Source organism: Nipponia nippon, unplaced genomic scaffold (genome assembly GCF_047370975.1).
Source record: "Nipponia nippon isolate SJK-2023a ecotype South Korea unplaced genomic scaffold, ASM4737097v1 scaffold_3, whole genome shotgun sequence".
Classification (NCBI taxonomy): Eukaryota; Metazoa; Chordata; class Aves; order Pelecaniformes; family Threskiornithidae; genus Nipponia; species Nipponia nippon.
Window position 1 is genome coordinate 92,786,639 of NW_028262347.1, and position 23,634 is coordinate 92,810,272.

The 23,634-nt window shown below is 42.1% G+C and overlaps 1 protein-coding gene across 3 annotated transcripts in view; it reads right to left on the reverse strand.

Moving 5' to 3' along the window:
* ARID5B (AT-rich interaction domain 5B) overlaps nucleotides 1-23,634 on the reverse strand; it is a 124,645-nt gene that overhangs the window by 11,381 nt on the left and 89,630 nt on the right. For all 3 annotated transcript variants that reach the window (XM_087766923.1, XM_087766922.1, XM_087766924.1), the window contains 3 exons: nucleotides 21,345-21,549; nucleotides 18,933-18,985; nucleotides 11,206-11,303 (listed from right to left, as the gene is read on the reverse strand). In XM_087766923.1, the coding sequence (XP_087623049.1) occupies nucleotides 11,206-11,303; nucleotides 18,933-18,985; nucleotides 21,345-21,549 (356 nt within the window). The remainder of the gene's footprint in view (nucleotides 1-11,205; nucleotides 11,304-18,932; nucleotides 18,986-21,344; nucleotides 21,550-23,634) is intronic.

Genomic DNA, 23,634 nt, shown 5'->3' on the forward strand with positions numbered 1-23,634 from the left:
TGCAAAGAGGCGTGAATAATACTTTCTAGCCCTGAATTTGGCAGGGCTCCAGTAATGAAGCTAAGCAGAGCCCACAGGGAATATTCATCTTCAGATCCCATTACAAACTGAGTTTAAACATGTTACAGCTGCTAAAACTGGAAACTGCTCCCTCTATGCAAACTTAGCAAAATAATACATAGTTGCCAAATACCTGCTTCCCACTGTAATATTACAGTTAATGTTTATATAATAAAAAGCATAACTAAGCAGAATAAGAAAAAAATAATCTTGTTCATACTTGAGGCTGCTACATCTCATTCGCAAAGCGCAAATATTGGTGAAAACACCGAATTCCTCCCTGTGCTGCACAAAGGGCTTTGGACTTCACTAGGGGCAAGGTTGGGTTTCACACAGGGCAACGTCGAGGCCGCTCCGCCATGTGTTAAATATTTAAAATCGCTTTTAATAAAAACACATTTTATTACAATAATTGTTAGCACTGCGAGGGGAGTGTTTGACTTTGTTTTGTTTCCATGGGAACGCGTCGCCCATTAAAAACCTACATATTCCAACTGTAAAGGTTTCCGACGCTGTCCCGCGCCCCACAGGAGAGGGAGACGCTCCCGGCCCCCGAGCACCTTTCCGTGAAAGATGCCACGCGATTAACCCCGTGGCTACGGCCGAGATGGGAGCAAGGCCCGGGCCGAGACGATTAATCACCGCTCGCGTGCTCTCCACCGAGCCTTGTAGGGTAACGCGGGACGCAAACTCCTCCTCCTCCTGCTGCACCTCACCAGAACTCATTAGCTTTGGCGCTAATTAGTAACCGTGGCTTAAATTTCCTTTTCTCATCTTAAGGGTTCATGTGGGAGTACAAGGTTTTCATTTTAGTTATTTTTCACTGAGCTCAGCAGTTGGCAGGCCGACAGCAGTAAAAATACATTTCACATAGCCGGTCAAAGGCCCGGAGCCAGCGGCAGGAAATCTGGAATTAAATGTTTCGTGTATCGGGGAGGCGGCATGACTAAGGTAAAACGGAATCAAAACACAAGGATGGCTTGTTCTAGGATTTTCCCCTCCTCATTTGAAACGAAGGCCGGCAGGCTGCTGTTCCCTGCCGCCGCCGAGATGGGTTTTGGGGGCCATGGGGGGCAGCTGGAGAGGAGCCGGGCAGGAACGCGGGCTGCGAGACCCTGGGGAGCAGCACCGAGCCGAGCAACGCCAACAATTGCCGCTTCACGTAGAGATTTCCGTCGGTTGCAATTTTCACTGAATGTTTTTTCAGTTATCCTGTCATGGTACAACACAATTACCCACAGGATATGATCTTATCATTTGATTATTAGAAGTTTTTATGGCGCAGGAGTAATAAAGCTAATACAGCTCTCAGAACATGTAAGCAGCCGGCTCACACGCCATGAAAGCAGCCGGCTTAGCCAATTTAAGGTCAATATTGCCCAACACAGGAAGAATGCGATCTGCTGTTAGCCAAATAGTTTAGCAGAATGTGACATGTCTGAAACCAACACAACAGAATTTTTTTTTTTTGGTCAAATATTTGCAGCGCAGGTAAGATTTAATCAATCTTTGCGCAAGGAGAGGTAAAGACGATGTCCAAAAAAACCAGAGCCGGATACCTCGAATGTATCGCACTTTGGAAACAACCACCACGTTTTCAGCCACTTTGACCTGTGGCTGTATTTCGGGGGGGGGGGGGGGGGGGGGGGAGTATCAAAGTATTCATAAAAAAGGAAAAGGGGGGGAATATTTTGTGGTCTAAAGAATATTTACTTGTAAAGCCTGCAAGGAGACCAAATAAAAGGGTCTTTATCATGATCAAGATTCCAATATTAAGATTAATAAAATGTATTATTTATAAGTCAATTAACATAAATAGAATATGTAAGCACTAGTGTATTAAAAAATCTTTCCACAGGCAGCAGATTTTTAGCAGCATGAGCGTTTTTTGGTTTTTTTTGTTTTTTTTTTTTTCTTTCCTGGAATAATACAAGAATAACATTTTCCAGCCAAGAGCAGAAACAGTAGGGGAGTCTTTGCTATCACAGGGCTTCTTATTAAATTCAGTCACTGTGAAAAGCCAGTCCTTTTTTTTTTTTTCTTTTTAAATAAAGACAACTTAAAATCAATACAAGTTAGATTAACAAATCAGTACTATACTAATCCTGATTTATTACAATCGGCAATATTAAGTTTAATCACATATAAACTGCTACTCAAAAAAAGATTTTGCTTTACTAAGTCCTGAATTAAATAATGGTGCAGAGTGTACTGAGTTTTTAGATCTGCATCATCTGATATTATGAAAAATTCAATGTACTTCTCTGCAGCAGATGTCAGAGGTCAGCAAATCTATTACAGTAATGTAAGTAATCTGGCTTTCTGCCAACATTTTTTTAAAAAACACTGAAGCAGATAATTTTATATTTACAAATTCTAAAATCCTCCAGGGACTGAATCTCTTTCCCAACAAAAAGCAGAAACTTCACATTAGAGAAATGTATTTCACAGTATATCAAACATGTCTTCATCATTAGCATTTCATAAAAAGAAAAAAAAAAGCCCTTAATCTTTATTAGTCAACATTTTTTTCCCAGCTACAGAACTAACAATACAAGATCTCATCTGAGCCAGTAACCACTACATTTTCATGTATTGATTATGCGGAATGAATGACTTTTTTGGCCCGACTCTGCTTCACGGGACACATGAGAGCGCATCTATTTATAGACATGATAAAAAAAGTAGCTACAATAATGCAAAGGATCTGACCAGCCCAGAAAGAGGAAGGAAATTAAATGTTAAGGCTGCCAGTTTCCTCTTTAATTCTCCCCACTGTGTCTGGATATGACGGGGCTCTCGGGCCGGGGAGGAACCATATGCCCAGGACACACAGGGTGAAGGAGGGAAGGAGGCAGTTCAGCACAACCCCTACAATATTTTTTTATATCACTGGTTTCAATGTTTATTTTTGTTTTCTTTCTGGCAGAATAAAATATTCCAGCACGTCTCCCATTGACATCATCTTGCTTTCTCAAGGGCTCCAAGCCCAACACAAAACAGTGCGCAATGGAGCCTCTCAGCCACAACAATAATCGTGGAAGGACTTAAAATACCGAAGCCCATTCCTTGGGAGATGCTGCCCCTTTCCCATGCTTGGCCAGAAGGTTAAGGAGGTTGATCGCAACGGGAATGGAAAAAGATTTAAATCTGCTCCACCAAATGAATACAGCAACCGGTTAACCCATGGAACTCACTGCCAATGGATATCTTGGGGCCAAGGGATTAGTGAGATTATGCAAGGATTAGATGCTAATGTAAATCATGAGAACATTAAGCTCTTAGAGTTTCAAAAACACTGAAAAGGGACAGGCAATAAATCTCTTTACTGGTAGGAGTTTGGAAAACACTTCCCTCCTGGGCACATTATGCTATAGTGGCTGTTGCTCCTTCCCCTGAAGGTAGTGCCAGAGCTGGGGGACGAGATGGCCGGTCTGCCTGGTTCAACAGGGCAACCATCCCTCAGGTCCTCACAGCAGCCCCCACGCCCTGCAGGCAGAGGGTCTGAGCGCAGGGCTGGGACAAGCAGCCGCTGAGCTGGGGCAGCTCGGGGCGGCACCGTCAACAGCCCCCGCAGTGCAAAGGGGCCCCTATCGATAACCTTAGTGAGAAAAACCCGGTTCTTGTTCCCTAGAAACTCAGTGGCAAAACATTCCGTTGTTTTAAGGGACCAGCAGGAATGCCCAAGCTCTGATCCCAAGAGAAGTCTTGTCTTTTTTACCCTGATGCTCTTTAAAAGGGATAAATTTTGGAGCAATGCTGTCAGTGTAAGCAGGGGAAACAAGCCACTTTCAACAGCAATGAGCTGGTGAGGACGGCCAGGAGCAGGAGGCAGCTCTCCTGGGCACCAACGACAAATTCCCAGCAGAGGACAGGGGAGAGGAAGAACCCAGACTCTAAGGTCTCAGTCTGGTTTCTGAAATGGGAATATAAAATACATTGAGGAAATCCAGCAGAGTGCTCCTCAAGCCTGATTTCCCTGGACCGCATTGTACAATGCGGGGGTTACAAAAGCAAGCCTCGCCTGCTTTTGTGCAGAACACAATAGCAATAGCATTATTTGCATTTGTCTGAAGTACAAAACTGGCATGTATTTTATCAGCAAAGACAAAATATGTTTGAGTTCAATTTTCTTCCCAAAGAACTTTCTTTCCTTAAAGAAATGGCTCTTTCATCCTTTCATCAACAACTTTCCTCACAGCCCACTGGGAGTGCTGGTGGGTAATGAGAATGGCTCACTGCTGAAAGGTGGGAACTGCACTGCTGTAAGAGAATTCAAAGACACTTTGTTTTAAGTAAACTGGAAATTAGTGACATTACAAACACAGCTGTTGATTTAGCTGCACAGCCAGGCGAGGGAAGCTCAGGCACTCTCCATCCTATGGCTCAGCAGGGGGAGATGAACAACCCGTCTTTGCCTTCAGTGCAGATTTACTGCACGGGAAAGATTCAAAGGAAGGGGGACAGGCACAGAGAAGCTTCCTCAGGCCACTCTACCAAAACTGCTACAAGCCTCTGTTTTGGCTGCAGTCAGCATTTCTGCATCTAAAGGCAGTCATGCCTTTTGCCCGATAGGTCCATACAGTCTCTGCGATGCTCAGCTCCTATGCCCAAGATAAGCTTACAGACGCCATTTTGCATTGCCTATGGGGTGCAGGTCTCCTGGAGGGACTCCAAAATCCTGCTGACCCTGCCTGGGAGCTCTGAGCCACATCTCCACTGCACAAAGTTGAACAAAGTAGGGGCAACCCCTGCCATGTTAGCAAAGTGCTGCAGTAAAGGACAAGATGGAGATTCCCAGCGGACCTGGGGAACCTGAGGGTAAAGATCCCTAGTACCTGGTGCATTCCTGGCATGTGTCCCATCGTGCAGCACCCTCCTGGGGCAACTCAGCTCTCAGCAAGGAAAAGGGGCTTGTCCTCGTGTGTAGAGTCTGTTCCTACTCCTGGTTGTCAAGAAATGGGGTCACCATGCGAGAGACACGCTGCCTAATGTTGACCAAGCACGAGCAACCAGCTCAGCTGCTAGCAGTGCCAGAACCCCAAGAGCACTGGGCACGCTGCACAGCCTCAGCACCCGGCAGGCGTCCACACACATGTGTACTGCGGGCATGCCTGGGAAGTTCCCCTCTGCTTGGGCGACAACCCAACCAGGAGCACTGGGTAGCACACGGCATTCCCCAATTCTGCTGGGACAAGCTCCTGGCTGGAAAGAAGGACGTGGCTGGGAAAACAATTCCCCACGAGGAGAGAGATCATCTGTTTCCAGGCGCTGGAAAGCAGTGCCTGACTGTCCAGCACTCTTGCACCCAAGGACTTCTGCTGACTCCAGTGCTGGCCAGTAAGTCTCCGAGGCTGAAAACCCAGAAATTTTGAAAAAAACTGTGTGTTCTCAGATGTTTTGAATGGACAGCTAAGGATCTGTTTTAATGGTAAACAATTACATTCCTCTGTCATCTGATACTTTTTAAATTTTGGGGAGGGGGGAAGCTTTCTGAATTTTCAATAGTTCCTTTGTTAAAGCATCTGTTACTCACATAATTGAAAAGATGTTTGTTCAGTGGTATGCTTGAGAGTACAGTTATTTAATCTTAATGATAAAGCCCTGAGGGCAGAAAATCATAAGTAGAAACCTCTTGTTATTTATCAAAAAGAAAAAACACCAAACCAAAAAACTAGGAAAAGAAAGAGAGGACTCAGACACCTCATCTATCTTCAGGCTTAAATTCGTGCTTGATGGAAAACTATTGAGACAATTTGCCACTTGCGAAGTTTTCTGGGAGTCTGGGACTAGCTGAAGTGGGAGGGGGGCAGGAAAGTGGGGTGAAGACAAAAATAAAACAACTAAGTTAGTACGACAAGAAAAAACTGCTGCTTGGCAAGTTTTTTTTGGGTCAAACAAAGAGCTAGCTGTAGTTTACAGCATGACATAACACTTGATTAATTTTTGCCTGAGGATGTTTTCACATCACAGTGTAAATCAAAACCTTCTATTAATTACAATGTGAATTAAAAGATAACCATAAGCATTTTCATGTAGATGCTATACTAGCCTCCTATTTTTTTGTTCCCTCTAAAAGATTGGCTGCTCTTTCCTACAAAACTCCACTGAAATGCTTGCACGTTACCAAAGTTATCCAAATGCTTTAACAAAACCAAACAGCATTTGCACGGAACGCGGGGCTCTCTTGCATATTGAATTACTGCACAATATCCTTAGGGTAGAGAGACTTTACGGCTGTTAAAGGGAAACCATGTAAGGGACTTATTTTGACCCGCCTTGTGTTTCTGATAATATATAATATTTATGTGAGCGATTTAGACAGAAAAATGGCAGAACAGGCTCTGAACTGTACAAAACACTCTATCTCCTGGGGTTTAGTCCCCTGGAAAGGGACAGATGTGCAGGGTCCTCTGCTGGTGCCCAGGGGCCACACTCACAATCAGAATAAAACCCTCCATGGGTCTGTGTCCAAAGCGCGGGCACAGCCACTCTGCTGGATTGTGAAGAACCGCTCCCCGCTGCAGGGACCCATCTCACCTATCTGCTCCTCATCAAGTCCCAGGTGGCTGTGGCTCTGCAGAACACTTTCCCACTCAGCTGCCTGAATTTGATGAGACCATGAAGCCTAATAAATCCCCCTCCAGCAGGGTTTGACCAGGACAGTCTGGTTTTCAAGGCACTAGTGACTCCTGAGGGTCAGGGTACAAGTTACACTGTTGAAGAGCCAGGGCATGGCCCGTGGGAGGCTCTGGGTCCATCCCTGCTGGAGACCCCAGTGGAACCAGGCTCCCCGCAGCACCTGAAGAGGCCAGGAGGGCTACTGCTCTACAGGACCATCCAGCTGCCTGCCACGACACCTTCGAACACCGACATGTCTGTCCGGCAAAGCAGCCGAGGAGTGTTACACACGCAGTTGCACACCACAATTCCCCGGCCCGTGCGTGTTTGTGCGCAGCTTGTGCACAAGGCTTGCTTTGGAGGAAACCAAGATGAATCACAGCCAGACTTGGAGGCAGAAAAAGGCCCCAACAGGCAATTGCTCGTATTTTTGTTTTGTTCAATGCATTTTACTGGGAACTTTATATACCTATATTTATATATAGCAGGTTGGGGTTTTTGGGGTTTTTGTTTTGCTTTGTTTTGTTTTTTTTTTAAGGGGGCTGTGGTGGTGTAATATTTATGAAAAGTCCCTACCAACAACGTCACCAGCACTGCAGAAACACAGCCCATCATTCACGCCGGAAAATTAAAGCTGCCGATCATGTGTTTTGTGTAAAAGCGAAAGAAACCTCAAACCCTGCATGTGAAAACCACATCTGCATTATTAGGGGAAGGCAGCATGGAGAAGAGTGCTTCGCAGAAAAGTAGCCGTTTCTGAGGGTTTCTTGATAAGAGAGAGAGAGAGATGTAGGGTGCTGACAAGGGCTGTTAAGAGTTTCACAGGAAAGGTTCAGGCTGAATCAGCTAATACCAAGCACACATGCCTCTAGCTTTCTGTGATCATGCAAGGTAAATGCATTAGAGGAGCACAAATGAAGAAAGTAACAACCAAAACAACAACAACTCCTAAGCCCTGTACGGTCAGAGTCGTGCACAGAGCAACAGCCCCACGATAGGAAAACATTAATGCTTTTTATATTGGTAATCATCTGTAACATGAGCAATTAAGTACAGTACTAATGGACTATAGCCAAGAGCCTGGTACTAATATTAAAAACTGACAGAGATGAATAGGTTTGGAAGGAAAACTAGGCTGACAAAGACATTTTTATGAAGTGCTTGGGCCTATTTGGAATAATCCAATCAGAGGCAGGTTCAGACCAGCCATGCCTACAGTGACAATAACGCATTCATTGGCATTATACGATGCCTGCTATGCTTTAAATAAAAACACCCATTGCTTCTACTCAGCAACCTGCACTTTCATTATTATACTCATTAATAAAACAAAAGTTCTCTAACTAATATACAAATAACACTTACTGAAACACTGGCAGCCTCGCCTTGTTTTAAAATGAAACCAGTTACTGGAAACACAAACCGTACTACATGAAAAATGAATCAGTTGATAATGCACACGAAATCTTTCTTTCCCTTTTACCAGGGAAACAAAGCAAACTCCGCACTGACCGAAGCACTCTGCCTACCTATAGCACAGTGGCAGCAACCACCACAACCCCCTGCTCCAAACAGGGGCGGGCGTGGAGAGGGGAGCAAAGCATTCCCTACAGTCTTCAAATCTGGCTTTGTTTCAGCTTTTGCCATCCTCGGTACCATGGGTCTGCAGCAACATGCTGGCTGTTTAGAGGTTATAAGCACCTTTTGAGAAAAGCAGCGTTTCTTCATGGGATCTGCTAGACACAGAGGCAATTCTGCCCTCTCCATTTCCTGGCTTTTTGTTGGTTTTTATTTCTTTTTTTTTTTTCCTTTTTGCCCTTTGAAGGACTGTGTGAAACTCCACCTTGCAGAGGGAACCTGGAGAGGGCAGGAAGGTGAGATGCAGTACCTGAATGGGACATACGCGCCGTTCCACTCCTCAGCATCCTAAGGATGTCACTGAAAGGTTGCTGCCACCTAAGCAGCCTTGATAGGCTAAAGCCGGTGCAAACAGCTAGTAGCTTCTCTGTCATCTTGGAAGAAAGCTAGTTAACACAACACGGATGCCCTTGAGATCTAGTTGTAGAGATGAATGGCAAGACTAAGTCAAACAGCAGCAGGATCAGTGAAGTGAGGGAACTACCTGTTCTGCCTCCAGTAAGCAAAGAAAGGCCAGTGGGATTCAGAAAGGAAAAATCATGAGGTTTATTCAGCATTTACTTCCCAGCTTAATTCAATTTCCAGTTTAGCTTTACAGCTCAGCTTCAAGTTAGAAAATGTATGTGTGTCCTGAATCATGAATGTGGATTCCTGCACTGCAGTTCTAGTTTTAGATTAAATGTCATCTGAGCACTTTGGCTATAAATGAGCATTACATTTACAGGTGCTGTAGTTAGAATTACTAGCTGAAACAAACCATGACAATTTCATTTACTTTTTTTCCAAGTCTGAGGCTTAATACAGCTTTCCTGTGGTAGAAAAAAAAGTGTCTAACACTACAAATCCAGAGATTGGACCAGGCACTGAGGGTTTTTGTATATGTGTTTCGGTTTTTCAGACCAGATTTGGTAAAGCATATTTTAGGTAAGCTTAGGGCTAACCTAAAAATCCTTAAAGATTTTTTCTCCAAATGCCATCTTTTGACAGCCTGCCACAGAAACCTGGATAATAGGTTCTGCCTCGTATCAGACCTAACCAAGAACTACACAATGGACTCTGGCAACCAAGAACTCAGGTAGGAGCTCTTCAGTGTGTTAAGATCCATCTTAAGTATAAACTAAAAGACGACTCCTTCCTCAGACTGGCTCAAGGCAAGCAGAACCACTCTGGGTAGCCTGGAGAAGCTTCTGAATCTTGAAGGCATCATGGGTCTGCTCATGTTTTCTAGGGAGCACAATGCGCTTTGGGGCACTTTGTAGCATACCCCTGAGTAACTGCTGAGTAAGTCACATGGACGAGTCTGTATGCATTGGAGGAGTGCAATTCAAGGGTTTTGCATGTAAAAAAATAAACCACTAGCATGAAAGCAGAAGAGAGAGACAGGAGTTCACGAAGTATTTTTGAATGGCTCATTTATTTTTCCACAACTACAAGAGACATACTCTCGGTGACTCTAGGATTTCAACACAGAGCCCAGCAACGCTTGCTCCCTGTGCAACCTAAACCCTCAGAGACCTAACTCTCACGCGTGCCTGGGCTTCCTCTGCCAAATAAACAACATCCTACAAAGCACATCTGGCAAGGGAAGACCCGGACTGTCAGTCTGAAACCCATCAGCTGGCTTGGGTGCAAGAGGAAGCACTGAGCCTCTCAGGGCTGTAATGATGGAGGGGAAGAGCCGAATACCCACAATCTGACAAGTCAGTTACAACAATCTATAACATTTGTCTGCAACGCAACGGCAGGGAGAAGCCCCATCTGACGTGCACAGCAACTCACTCAATTTGCTCTGCTGCTTGGCTCAATCTCCAGTAAGCTTGTAACTCTAACTTTTATAGAGGCATTACATGCAACTTCTTTGTGCACCCAAGTCCTTCTGTTGGAGACGTCCCCTGTAAATAAGGGTCATCAACCTTCCCCTCCATGAGGAGGGCAGCATCTCCCTGGGAGTCGCCAACATGTAAGGCACTAAAAGAAGGTGGAACACTGCCCACTGAGCACAGCGCTGCTGTGCTGCCTTGTGCACAGGCAAGCACAATCTCTTCCTGACCCCAGCAAAATAACTTGTTTATGCCCGGGAACAACAGATTGGACTTTCCTTATCTGAGGCTGAAATTGCAGAGCTTTTATTAACATTTGCTTGTCTAAGGAAAAAAAAAGAAAAAAAAAAAAGGAAAAAAAAAGGAAAAAAAAGGAAAAAAAAAGGAAAAAAAAGAAAAAAAAAGGAAAAAAAAGGGAAAAAAAAAGAGTTGTTTCTAAAAACCATACCAAACCGAAACAACATTCCAGCTCTAGTATTTTATTCAATGCATGCTGGCTTCACAAGCCCTGGAAGTTATTATCTACATGGGAAGAATAAGAAATCAACAGTTCTGACCAGCAACAATGGCTGCAGAGAAAGAGCGTTTGGCAGCAGCTCGCAGGCAGGGAGGAGGGAAGGAATGCAATGCTCTGCATGACCTACAACATTAACAGCACCCTGCATTGTGGGCCACCCCATTATTTTGATCACAACCACAATTTGCTTAATTGGTATTCCTAAAAAACGACAGAAGACAAGTGTTTGCATCAATTAGCTGTCATTTCTTATTTTTCCTTGAGTATGTTTTGCTCAATTTTTCAGCTTCTTTAACCGGAAAGCTGTTGTAAAAATTAAGATATGTACCAAAGAAAAATCACATGCCTGTTTTATTTATTTAGTCACTGAAGACACACACTCTGGTTTAAATTACAATGGATTATCTGACTAAACTGTTGGGGGAATATTTACTATATCTTTAAGAAGCCTCTCGCTCTCTCTTTCTCTAATTCTTTATAAAATGCTTTGAAGGCTCTCCAAATTAATTTTTTCATTATTAAACAAGCATTTCAGATTTGTTATCTTACCTTTCATAATGTCTGCGAGTACATGTAGCAGCACTTGTGCTTCCAGGGTTACCACCTAATTCATCATAAATATGTTTCCATTGTCGACGGGCTGTTATCTGTAAAAATGGCAATGGAAAATTTAATCTTGCATCTTTACAGATTCTACAGCGTTTGAGTTCACAACAAATGCATGTGTGACACTTTCAGAACAGCATGTACTACAAGGACTATAAAAGCCCCTACAGAATATATAGAGTGAACAGAGCTTTAGGTGTCTTTTTTTTTTTATAAGTTAACACTATATCTATTTTCTTTCTCTCTAAAATGGAGCGATCTGACTGATTCATTATCAAGTCACAAGCAATACAGCCTCACAAAAGAGAATCTCAATCAATATAGGGTCATTAACCATCAGAAGTTATGCAGACAAATCCCACGGTGAATTATGAAAATGAAGCTCAAACCATACTCAGCACAAATAATGATTACATAGTTATTTTAACTGAATTAGAGAAAATAAATCTGCTGCAAAACCCAAATCCACCACAGAATTCTGTAAATCCACAAAAGCATAGTCCGTAACTCTATATGTTACAAGCTGTTTATTTTTATCCATTTATGTCAGTAAAATATATAGATCAAATAGTAATGAAATCTTAACATACTCCAATGTTAATATTTGAGCTATGTACTTTATTGGACCACGCTGATGAAAATAAACATCTTGTAACATATTGAGTTGCATACCATAGTTCTGTTTTTTTGTACAGAAATTAGGATTATACAGAATAACAGATGGAAGACCTGGCAAAAGAATTGTTTCTGAATACCACTTCATTATTTTATATATTCCGCTATATTTAAAACAGGAAGAAAAACAGGAATAGGACAAGCACAACAGATCACCCTCTTTGGCCTGCAGCTCATAAAGAAGGCCAGTGGAAAATTGTGGGGGCAATTTGGGGAGAATTTTGTCATTTTCTGTGGAATGCTGTGGATTTTAATATATTCAGCCCCAGAGGCTTCTTCGGAGTTACCCACAGAGCAGTCAATGGCATTTACTGAGGAGCTAAAAGCAGCAATCAGAAGAAAACAAATATTACAGCTTGCAATCTGAGGCCTGCAATTTTAATCTAAACAGAGGAGATAGCTACCGTCATTAAATACTACAGGGTAAGAGGTGTTTCTTTTTCGCTCAATATAAAAGAAAAATCCTTCCTTTGCAGAAATTATTCTCCGAAGCCAAAAGCATGGCTGGAGACTTATCATTTGATAATGTTACAATTTCTTCAAGTTTATTGTTTGTACAGTTCTCCTTAGAAAACATCAGCACCGCCAACTCACTTTTAATACCTGTACATAGTTTGCACCAATAGATACTTAAAAAAAAAAGGGGGTGTGTGTGGAATATCTTATCTTAAAACTCATTTAAAGCAAAATGGACTGACTGCATTCACTGATTTTATTTTCTGTCTTCTGTAACCAACCCAAAGACCACAGGCACAAGAGAGAGACTGCAATTCAAGGATAAATTCTGCACAGACTGATTTTTTAAATAAAAATCAAACACTCATCTGAAGAAAGGTTCATATCAAGTCTATTTTGTTTCAGTTCTTATGCTGGCTCCTCCCCAGGCTACCCACACTTTTACCTATTATTATTACTAAAGGTGTTGAAGAACTGGAGTCCTAATGAGACATAAAGAACATCACCTCCTGAGAATATGAACGGATGCTCCTTCTGCAACCTGAAAGGTCAAAAAAGAGCTGGAACAAGTACCCTGCTCTGGAGGAATGCCTGGATGGGAAGCTACCTCTGGTCCTGCCTCCCACACCTATCCCACCAGTCCTTGGGACAGGCAAAGGACAGAGGCATGGCCAGATGGCCCTTGCCTTCTGGTAGCTCCCAAAAATCACAGATCCCCTGAGGACTGCTGCAAATGGCTTTATATTAAATCATGTCTCTGGTAGCCTCACAAACTGGGGGTCTGCGCTCTGGCCCTCTGGCAAGCACAGCCTGGCTGGCTTGCAAGGCGGTGGGCCAGGACCTGATGCTTTGGCTAAGTACAATGAAGCTATAAACGAAAGCAAAGGATTAGTCAGCAAGAGGACTACTGCAAGTCCCCTTTTTAAACATCCTGATGTGACTAAGAAGCATGGTCTCCATTTTTAAAAGGAAAATGGTAACCTCAGAGCTCAAGTCCCGTTAACTATGAGCTGACTCAAGAGTCGATATGCAGGCTGGAACATCAGTAAACACAACCATTTTTAAGCGGAAAAGGGAATCCCTTTGAAATAATTTTTGGTGTCTCTCTCTTCTTGGCTGTTTAGGATAATAGTATTTACACAAACATTTGCCCAGCTTTATCCAATTCTGCCTCTGCAACGGACCAGAACTCCTTGGCAATTAGCAGGGTTGTGCCCTCCCACGTACAGAGCAAAGTTTAAATTTGACATTCCCTGAAACGACTGTTATTCTAACAAAGCCTGGGGCTGAGTTTTCCCCTGCTCTGGGAAGTTTAGTTTTTATGCTTAATAAACTTCAAAGGACTAAAGTAACTGATAAATTACATCCTTAAACAATCTGAACAAAATGCTGCACTGTGGAAACTTCACAGTTGTCATGCAAGGCAGCACTGCTCAAGCTGGATGCTCATGCTGGCCACATCCACATCGAGGACTGCTTTCTTCTCTCACGCAAGTCCCCCCCAGGCACCTCAATGGCTGCCGACTTCCTGAGGAGCCAGGAAAGGACAGTGCTTGGCAATGCTTTGCTTGTAGTTGCTGTTCCTACCAAAAATGCCTGCCTTGGCTGCTTTTATACAGCGGTTTTAACTCTGACAGGGCTCATATGTACTCCTGGTTAGTAACATGACCATGACTGGGGCACATGAGGAACAGAAAGGCAGACAACAAAAGGTATGAAAATGGTATTTTAGCTGCCTGGGAATTTCACATAAACATTCAGGAGCAAAGTGATGGGGTTTTTTAAGGGCATGGAGCTATAATGGCATAAGACAACTAAGATCCTGCAAAAGCTTTAACAAATGTCCTGAGCACTTTCATTTCACACTTTTGATTAATTCAGCTTCAGTTTCCTGACGTAAGCTGACCTGCTCCAGTAGAAAACATACAGAAGACAAAGAACCTTTGCTGCTTTAGGTCTCCAATTTGTTTTTCCCTCTTCCTCCCAGTATATACATCCCTCCCAGTGCCTGCCGCATTTCTAAAAGTGCAGGATGCTCCAGGCTTACCATTAATCAAGGCAATTGCATAGGCCAGTCTCATCTCTGACAGCTTCCCATTCCAACGCTGGCTTTAGTTTTAAAGTAGTCTTCTGGTTTGCAGACCCCTCCCACAATTTTGCTCCAACCTAGAGCTTCACAATCCTAGAGCTGGGCCCACTGGAAGTCAGGAGCTTTGAAAACCTCTGTGAAATCTTTCCCAATTAGCAGAATTTGGAGTTAAGCAAGAGACTGGTCTGCCCAGGGACCTGAGAGCAGATCTGAACTGGTTCCTATAAGCACAGTATTAGGCAGTGACTGCTACTCAGGAACAACCAAATAAAAGCAATGATCTTATCTATTAAAGTAGAGGACTGTTTATACACATGCTTTTAACAGTGTCTTCTGCTTTGAGAAATCTTAAGGTCTTCTGCACTGCAATCCCAGCTCCCTTCCTCATGAAAAGGCTTCTTCCTTATTTCCTGCTGCAAATCTAATGGGGGATTTTCTGGTATTGGTATGTGATGTTCACAACGGTCTTCAAAACAGAGCTCTGGGTATTAGCTCTGTATGAAACAAAGCCAGGTAGCTTTGCATTCCACTGATACATCAGTTTCTTCGGGCCTGCCCAGACACAGGACTGCTGTATGTGTCAATCATTGATTTTTAAAAACTAAAGCACTTTACTGCTGCTTCCAGGAGGCAGCAGCTAAAGGGGATCCCACCGACCTTCAGCAAAATTTAAGCTGCTACACACCGAAGGTTAAGCTTCACCTAATTTTCTTTTTACCCTTTGTCTTTCTAAGACATCTCCAGGTAGAGTCCATTCAGCACCACAGCCTTCTGCAAACATGCCGAGGCACTCCTTTTGTGTTGGCTCAAAAGAAAAATGCCACTTCATGACATGCCGAAGACTCTTTAGATAAGTCCTGGAAGTTTCCCATCTATGAACTTTTACTCCCTTGACTTGGGGTAATTAAGAAAATTCCAGGCAATGGCTGTTAAATGCCACTGCAGCTGAGCCCCCTAGAACATGACATTGTTTTGTATTTCATCCATGGATTTGGGGACATTTTAGATCATTCATACTGTGAAGGTCTGCTATAGAGTACTTTCCAGCGCACGCTCCTATTATTAGTAACAAAGATGCTCATTTCATGTATCTTTGTTTAAGAGAAACGTGATCCCGCCAATTCCAAAGAGACAGCTTCATCTGTTAAGGACTTAAACCAATTTGTACAGGTGGCTATTTTTATTAAGCCTGTATTATGTCCAACAAGAAGTACATGTGGTATTACAGTTATAGACAACAACTAAGAATTAGTAGTCAAACAGATAATGGACAGATGAGAAATGACCCTCACAAGTACTCTAACTGGAAAGCCCTTAAATATGATGTATGACACACAATCATGACTTGACACCACTAAATATCCCGTATGTATATGCTGTATGTACAGGTAATACTCTCTGTCAAGCCTCACTGGATCCATTCCAGCTGCTGATACATGACAATTAAGGAAAGTCAGACAGATGGCTAAGAAAGTTGTTCTCTGCACCTCAAATCCAATCCCTGGCTGTTTTCATTCACTTTTAGATCCTTAACCAACAGGACTGGACTCAGAGGTCTTGCACTGTTCTGTGAATCTGGGCAGAAGCTGGAAAACACCGTACATAATCTCTGCTTGTTTCTCAAAGATGTTTTTACAGCCCCATCGAAGCATCTGTACAAGGACAAGGTGGACAGGGCAGGGGATGAAACTGAAAATGGGCTGACCATCGTTGTTCTGCCAAACACAAGGATGTAAAGTTTGCAACTGCTTTAACTGGGAAGTTTCTATGCTTACTAGTAAAAAACTAGTCCCCTGACCACTCTGAGTTCCCATATGTGATTTTGACCAATCTTTTATTTGTTTCCTGTTCATAAAATGGCTGTCACATGCTGAAGCCAAGTATCTACTTTTAAATATTCTTTTATTTACAATACTTCCAAGAGAAAAGACCCATCTCTATCTCAATGCACAAACCAGAAACTTGCAAAATTTTAAAACAAGTTAAAGATGGTGAAGCCCTTATAATGGACAAATGACTTGTTCAAGTCAGATTGGAAGGGCCCCTATAGATAAACGTGTATTAATCAGGGTAGGTTCGAGAAAGCCTTTGTTCTGCACATGACTTCTTGTCATCAATAGATATTGGTGCTGTGCGTCAGTGGTGAATTCTGGTTGTTAACTGAACTACAGCACTCACTCAAAATTTCTACATCTAAGCAGACCTGCCTAAGGTTCTGGAACTGATACTGAGGTCCATGTCACCCCAGTCATCCACGGCCTTGCTAAAAAATGAAACATGAATCAAACACAAAAGCCTCTCAGCAATGCTTGCCATGATAAAATATATACAAGCAAATGCAGCTTGGCAAACTCAATGAATATCAACTGGCCATAAAATAATAAAAACTAGGGTGTGGACAGGTCAAAGTATTGCAACAGCTATTGGTTTAACATTCAGGGAATGTAAAGCAAAGACAGATCCATATTGAGGATGAGACTGTTAACAGAAGAGAATGAGGTCAGGAACCCTCATGCTCCATGTACAACTTAAATTGCATCACAACGGTCCTCCCAACTTCAGCTCTTCTGCGGAGAGTATAGACACCACTCACATCATAAAAACAGGATCAGGCCCATCACTTCAGCCAGAGTCACTCTCAGACCAAAGCTGGGCTCCCATGTATGTCAGAGGGCGTGAGCTATGCTTGCCTTGCCATTTACTGACCAGCAAGCAACTGCTTAGTTTCTTCTCTATGAAGAATAAGCACCACTGGTACATTTTCACCAAAGGTGACAAATGCCCCTAAACAACAGAGAACATCTGTCACTGAGAAAAGGACAGGAGCTTTGAGACAAGGGTGGACTGATGCTACTCTGGATGACATTCTCACGTATGTGATCCTTCCCCTCTGATCCTCTCACGTTTCTGCTACATTGGTAGACCTGGCTCTCTGGCCTTGTGTTCACAAACTCACCATCTTATTCCTGCTCTGCCCCAGGCACAGAGGTTCACCTTCTCCAGCATCTCTAAATCCATCCCTCTCCCTCTCATGCTGGCACTAAACCTCAGCTCTCTCCAGCAAGCCACCACTTTGGCACCCCTGCTTCTATCGTTGGTCACTTCAAGCAGTTCTCAAACGTTGCTGTGAAAGTCGCCTGCCTCCCTGAGCACTCTGAACACGCCACTCTCCTTTCGATCTCCCTCTCCGCCTTCCCTCGTGCTCTGGATCAAGTTCAAGATTTTAGCCCTCATTTTCATTGCACTTTACAATTCATGGCAATTACTGCTGGCTCATAATTGCTGTAACGATCTATCTATGGTAGCTATTCATTCATATATACCCATGAGCACACCAACGCACACCCCTGTACATAAGCATGGTATGTGCTGATTAACGAAAGATACAGGAACAATAAAAGCCAAATTAAGCATATATTTTTGTTGAGGATGTTGATTTCATGTTTCACAAAATCCCAGCCACACCCATGCTCATCAACCCGGGCTGCTGATTTACAGAACAATATGCTTTATTGTATGGAAGGAAAACAGTGAGTTTTATATTTTGGTTCAAATGACTTTCAGTTTCTTGATAGTACATTTCTTCTTGTCATTTCTCTACAGCACAGATATGTCCCAGATTACTTCGTAAACAAAGCAAAAATAATTTCTTTCATCCAACTGTGGCAGGAACTGAACAACTTAATCTGATCATTGTGTGCAAAGAAAATATTTCCAATGACGACATCTTCCTATGTCAATTGGTTTTTATTACAGATGTCATCTCGATGTGCCATATTAATGCAGCTCTTTCTTCTCATTTCAAGATTTTAATCTGAGTTTGTTGCTCTAATATTTTATTGGTTCAAAATACATGCTGTAAAATCCATGGCCATCAAATTTTCCTGTGAGCTAAAAATAAACCGCTCTTGTCAGATATGGTTAGCTGATAAAAAGTGTCAGAGACTTTTCTGAATTACTTTGATAACTTCCTGTTTATGTGGTACTGACCCTTGTCTAATAAAGATCTTTTACACTTGGAATAAGAGAAGATACTGCAGCATACTATTCCTTAATGGACAATGCTGATTACTTTTGAAAGCCTTTAATACATTTCCCATATTAGACATGAACAGATGTCAGGGATGCTGCCAAGTGAAATTTCTTTTATGCAGTCTTGGCTTGTTGTACAATAATAGCCCTTTCTCAACATGGGAAAAAATTACAGACCCAACTAATTTCCTTGACAGGGAAGAGTTACATATGTTTTCCACTTGTAGTTTTTACGACAAGTTTACAATTTTGCCAAACCTGGAACTAATTGGGACTGCTTCCAAAAATGGTCCAATAAACCCATAATGTGTACAGCTAGCCTAAAATGCAGCAAATGATTGTTTGCTTTTACATTTTTTTTCTAACAGGGAAAAGTTAGATTGCACAATTATTTCATTTAAGTTACTTAAACACTTACTGTTTCATATCCTCCCAGTTTTTGAGCAGCTTGAAACATAGTCCAAAGGTTAACTGTTAGAGGGACAATAAGTATTTAGATAAGCATTGCATTAACCAACATATTTCAAAGAAATGTAAATTAAACAGTTTTTTAAAAGAAAAATAGAGAAAAAAACTCACAGCCCCTGAAAAAGCTCTTGTGAAACATTTTCCAAAGAGGTATTTACATAATCTGAAGAGTAAATATTAGCCCATACTATATATATTTTTAATTACATATAAGAGAACACACTTAGATTCCTTAACAGGACTGGAAAAATACACTGAGACAAAGGTAATAGGCTCATTTGACTTTGCTGATAAGAGGCATGGTATAATGACTGTAGCATGTTTCCATAACTTCGATAATAAAAATTACTCATTGGGAAGAATGTTGCTTTTAATTATTTGTTTAATACTGATTTCATTAGCAGGCAAGCATGAGCCACACACTGGTTCACAGAGAAAGCCTATTGATTAAACAACAATATCCAATATTTACTGCAGCTCAGATAATGGCCTCCATAATCAATAAACAATAGGCTGCATTCTAACGGGTCCTGTGCAAATGAACCCGGGGGGAGCACAAGTGAAAATTACCATAATAATTATGGCAGGAGTGGTTGTGCCTTGTCCATGGCTGTGGGGTGGGAAGAACAGAGGCAACTCAATTCAAAAGATGTGTTGGGAGATGCTTGTTACTTCCTGCAGAACTCCTTCCCTCTCACTTGCTTTTCATCCTGGTCCACTGTCCCATGGGGTCACTGCTTGCTGCTGGTGTCTCATTTTTTTATTTTATTTTATTTTATTTTATTTTATTTTATTTTATTTTAATTGCTAGAAGAAAAATGGATGTCTTAGCTCTATGAAAGGTATATGCACTATTCCACCAACAAACAGTGACTCCCCATAGGCATACTACAAATACTTCAGGCCAGATTCAGCAATAATGCTGTGGACCACAGAGGGCGGGATCTCTTCCTCTGCAAGGAGATGCTCTGTTGTAGTGTACATACTGCTTCTTCCCACTAACCTATTTATATTGGCAATGTTTGCACAAGTCTTGCTCGACAAATAGAGAGCCCCGTCCTGCAAACATTTCTGCTCTTCTCAGCATACTTACTCTTGGCATTTAAGTATTTGTGGGATCAGGCCCCTAATTTATAATGAATGTCAGGCAACTTTCAGTGTATTTCAGCTAAATGTTAGCGGAGGGCCCTACCCCCAGTGGGGAATTTTAGAAATAATACTTCAGCTTGTCTTTCAAGCCCCCCCTGTCCCCATGCTTGAGGGAGTGCCGAATAAAACGGGGGGGGGGAAAAAATCCTCTCTTCAACACAAAACGTTCTGAAAGCCTCATTGAACCTTGTACTGTTTCAAAGCTATCACGAGCTTTGCTTAGGCCTTGATTTAATCTGAATCAATGCATAATGCAACGAAGCTGTTCATAGTACATTAATTTTACTTCCATTTCAAGCAGCCAGTTTTCAGACAAACACTGTAATCATTCGGAGTTATATAAGTTTATAATGGCTGCTGGAGGCCTGTTGCAATCAGTGCCAATTGCTATTAGGTATGTAAATTGTTATGTAAAACATACAGGTTTGACATTCTTCATCAAAATAACACATGGTTTTAATCTGGGAGATAAATTAGAGTAAATAATACTTCAATCCATGGAGTGCTCCCTTTAAGGAAATAAAGTATCATTCAATCTATAGATAAGGAGGAAAAATACCCCCATTTACAGCTTTTGTTGGAAACTCTGAAAGATCTACATTGTGCTGCAATATTTATGTAAAATTTAGTTACAACTGTATCTTCTCCACCTACAACTGCTTTACAGATTGTGGCACTACAAACTGTACATGCCAAAGCAATTCTAAACATTGCATTCTGTATTAAACAGATACAGTCTGGTTTTATATTCTCCAAAGTCAGTGATTTATTAACTATAAACACATTTTGGGGCTTAAAAATGTGATCCCTTTTGTGCCTTTCTTGACCACCTTTAAATGTCTTCCTTTAATATTTGTCCTTTCATAAAGAACATCTGGGCACAATAAAGATACGTCATATTATTAACTCAGAAGAAAGGCATTACAGACGCTGCAGATTTACAAAACAGAAAACTAGAGAGTTTTCAACATGCCTATTTCTAGTCATAATCAGCGGATTTAAACCTATAAATATCCGGCAGCAACTACCCCAGAAGGAAGAGATGCAAATCTAGGCATAAGACAGTGAAATGCCTGGACTGGAAAATGTTCAGATATAAACATGGTCCCCCCATCCATAAGGCTTTAAAATAGGCTTCATGTGCAAATGTTTTCTCCAGAGAAGCCAAACCATTCTAAAATGTCAACAAGAAAGTGAGAAAAAGGATACTTACTCTGCTTAAAACCTAAATAGGGTATTCGTTCAATTGGTGTTTTCCTTTCTTTCATATATTTATAAAGAGCCACAAGGAAAGCCTGCTCATCAGCTCTGCATTCTTCACCTACGGCAATCTTTGATTTATCCTCACTTGAGCCTTTTTTACAGTTGCTGTTGTTACTCTTGGGTTTGGGCAAAGCTGACTTAGCCTCACATTTTACCTGGGAAAAGAAAAGATGTCATATCAGATCTGGGTAACCTTTAATTTTCACTTAAAGAATAAATACCCTCTCCTAGCAGAATGGATTGTTGAAAAAATGAAGGCCAAACCATGCAACTGTGTTTGAGGGGAAACAAAGGAAGCTATTTATAGAGCTAAATGTCTTGTTCTGAATCTTAGTCACAATATTTTTAAATAGCCACATCTTTAAATCATTATAACCCATTGGTAATGCTCTCCAGATCTGCATTTTTATGACTATACATTGCTATGTCACAGACAGCTCCCATCTCTCACATACACTTGCCATTAGCAAGTCTAATAATAACCTTCGTTCCACGATCGACACTGAGCATTGTCAACTCCCGTAGACAACCCTTGGAGCTGAGGGTGCTCAGCCCCTTCCAGGAATGCTCAGCAGCCAGCTCTGAAATGACACATTTTTCTCTCCTTTGGCCCACCAAAATAGATGAAAACCGTAGCAAGCATTACGCAGGCAGAGCTCTCGGCACACACGAGTGGAGGTTCTGCTGTAGCATGGACTTAAGTCGTTTGAGCATCTGCTTAAACTTAAGCACAGCCCTAAGTATTTAGCAGAAGGAAGAGGCTGGTAGCCGGAGCCTTTCCAGGTAGACACCGGCAGCCCCAATGCATGCCAGTCCCAGAGCTCCAGGCATCCCACTGGCCTCCCTGGCAGACATGTGCCAGTCAGGAAATCAACAAATTGGAACGACTTTACCTCTCATCAGTATTCAAACGTGGGAAAAAATATCCAGTGAGACCAGCTTAATCCTGCAGTCCTCCTGAAGATAATCCTCTCATTGAATCAAGCAAATTACAACTCGAGCATTCCCATAATTTATGTATACAAAAAGCAAAAGAGCAGAACCTTGCAAACTGATGTTTAAAAGCTTTCCCTGACCAAGACGGGATTGGTACATTTCCAGTGAAATACTGGAAGTCCTCTAATACAAAGTAGTGGAGATGGTTACATGTATTTTGGATTTGCGCTGTCCCTTCAATGCTTTTGAGTGCTGTGAGAAGCCTTCTTGGAAGCTCAACACCCCATCCAAGAGACGTCCTTTGTGCTCCCAGAGGGAGCAGGGAGACTGTAAGAGCCAGTATTTGGTATTTTAGGAGGACAGCAGAGGAGAGCAGGGTATCTTGTACAAGAAGGCAGGAGCTTGGTCAAGTAAGCCGTTGACTCTCCTTCACTCTCCCCACTTCTAAACCAGGTGCTTCCTGGGTACTTGTTGACATTTTGGAAGTAAGTGCTATGAAGAGCATTACGTAAGTGCTTGTAAACAAACAACAAACATCTCATTGGGAAGACTATGATATGCTTATTTTATTCTCAATAAAGCTACCTTCTGTCCAGGCTCAGGGAAAGCAAAATCTTTTCTTTTATACTCCTCCAGGAGTGCAGAAAGCATTGACTTAAGATTAGCTGCCTCCATAGTCTTCCACAGATGTTGGACAAAACAATGCTAGCTCCTAACCAGGGGGGAGAAGTGGCCACAATTTTCCAAGGTAATCGATGCTCCTGAAAAATCTCCCTGTTGGACACTGCAGGGTACAGGCTTGCTCCTCCCAGGCAACGCAGCAGGGACTGGGAAATGGACTTCCTATGGGATTTTTCTTGATGAGTTACTGCTGAAGTATGTGCGCTGTACTGTTTGATATTCTCTGGTTGCAAGGTTCAAAGAGATACTGTCTTCTTATGGCACAAGACATCGCGCTTTGCCTTTTAGTAATAGATACGCTCATTGATTAAACTTCCGTAAAGATCCTGGGTTTCATCCAAAACTCAATGGAGCTAATGGATTTTTTTTCCTGTTAAATGAACTTCGGATTTCCTCATCCACTTTTCAGTTCAGAGCTGTAATCCCTTCACTTTTTTACTTTGGCTCCTCGCAAAATTATTTAACGGCTTCCCCTTACAAAGTTTAGATTACATTGTCATAGTTTTCAATGCTAAACCAAAGACTGGGTTAGCACTCCTGATATGAACCCATGATTTCAATAAATTTAGGATTTTCAATTTGATCTGCAAATTTGTTGCAAGCTAAAACTTGGAAAAAATTCA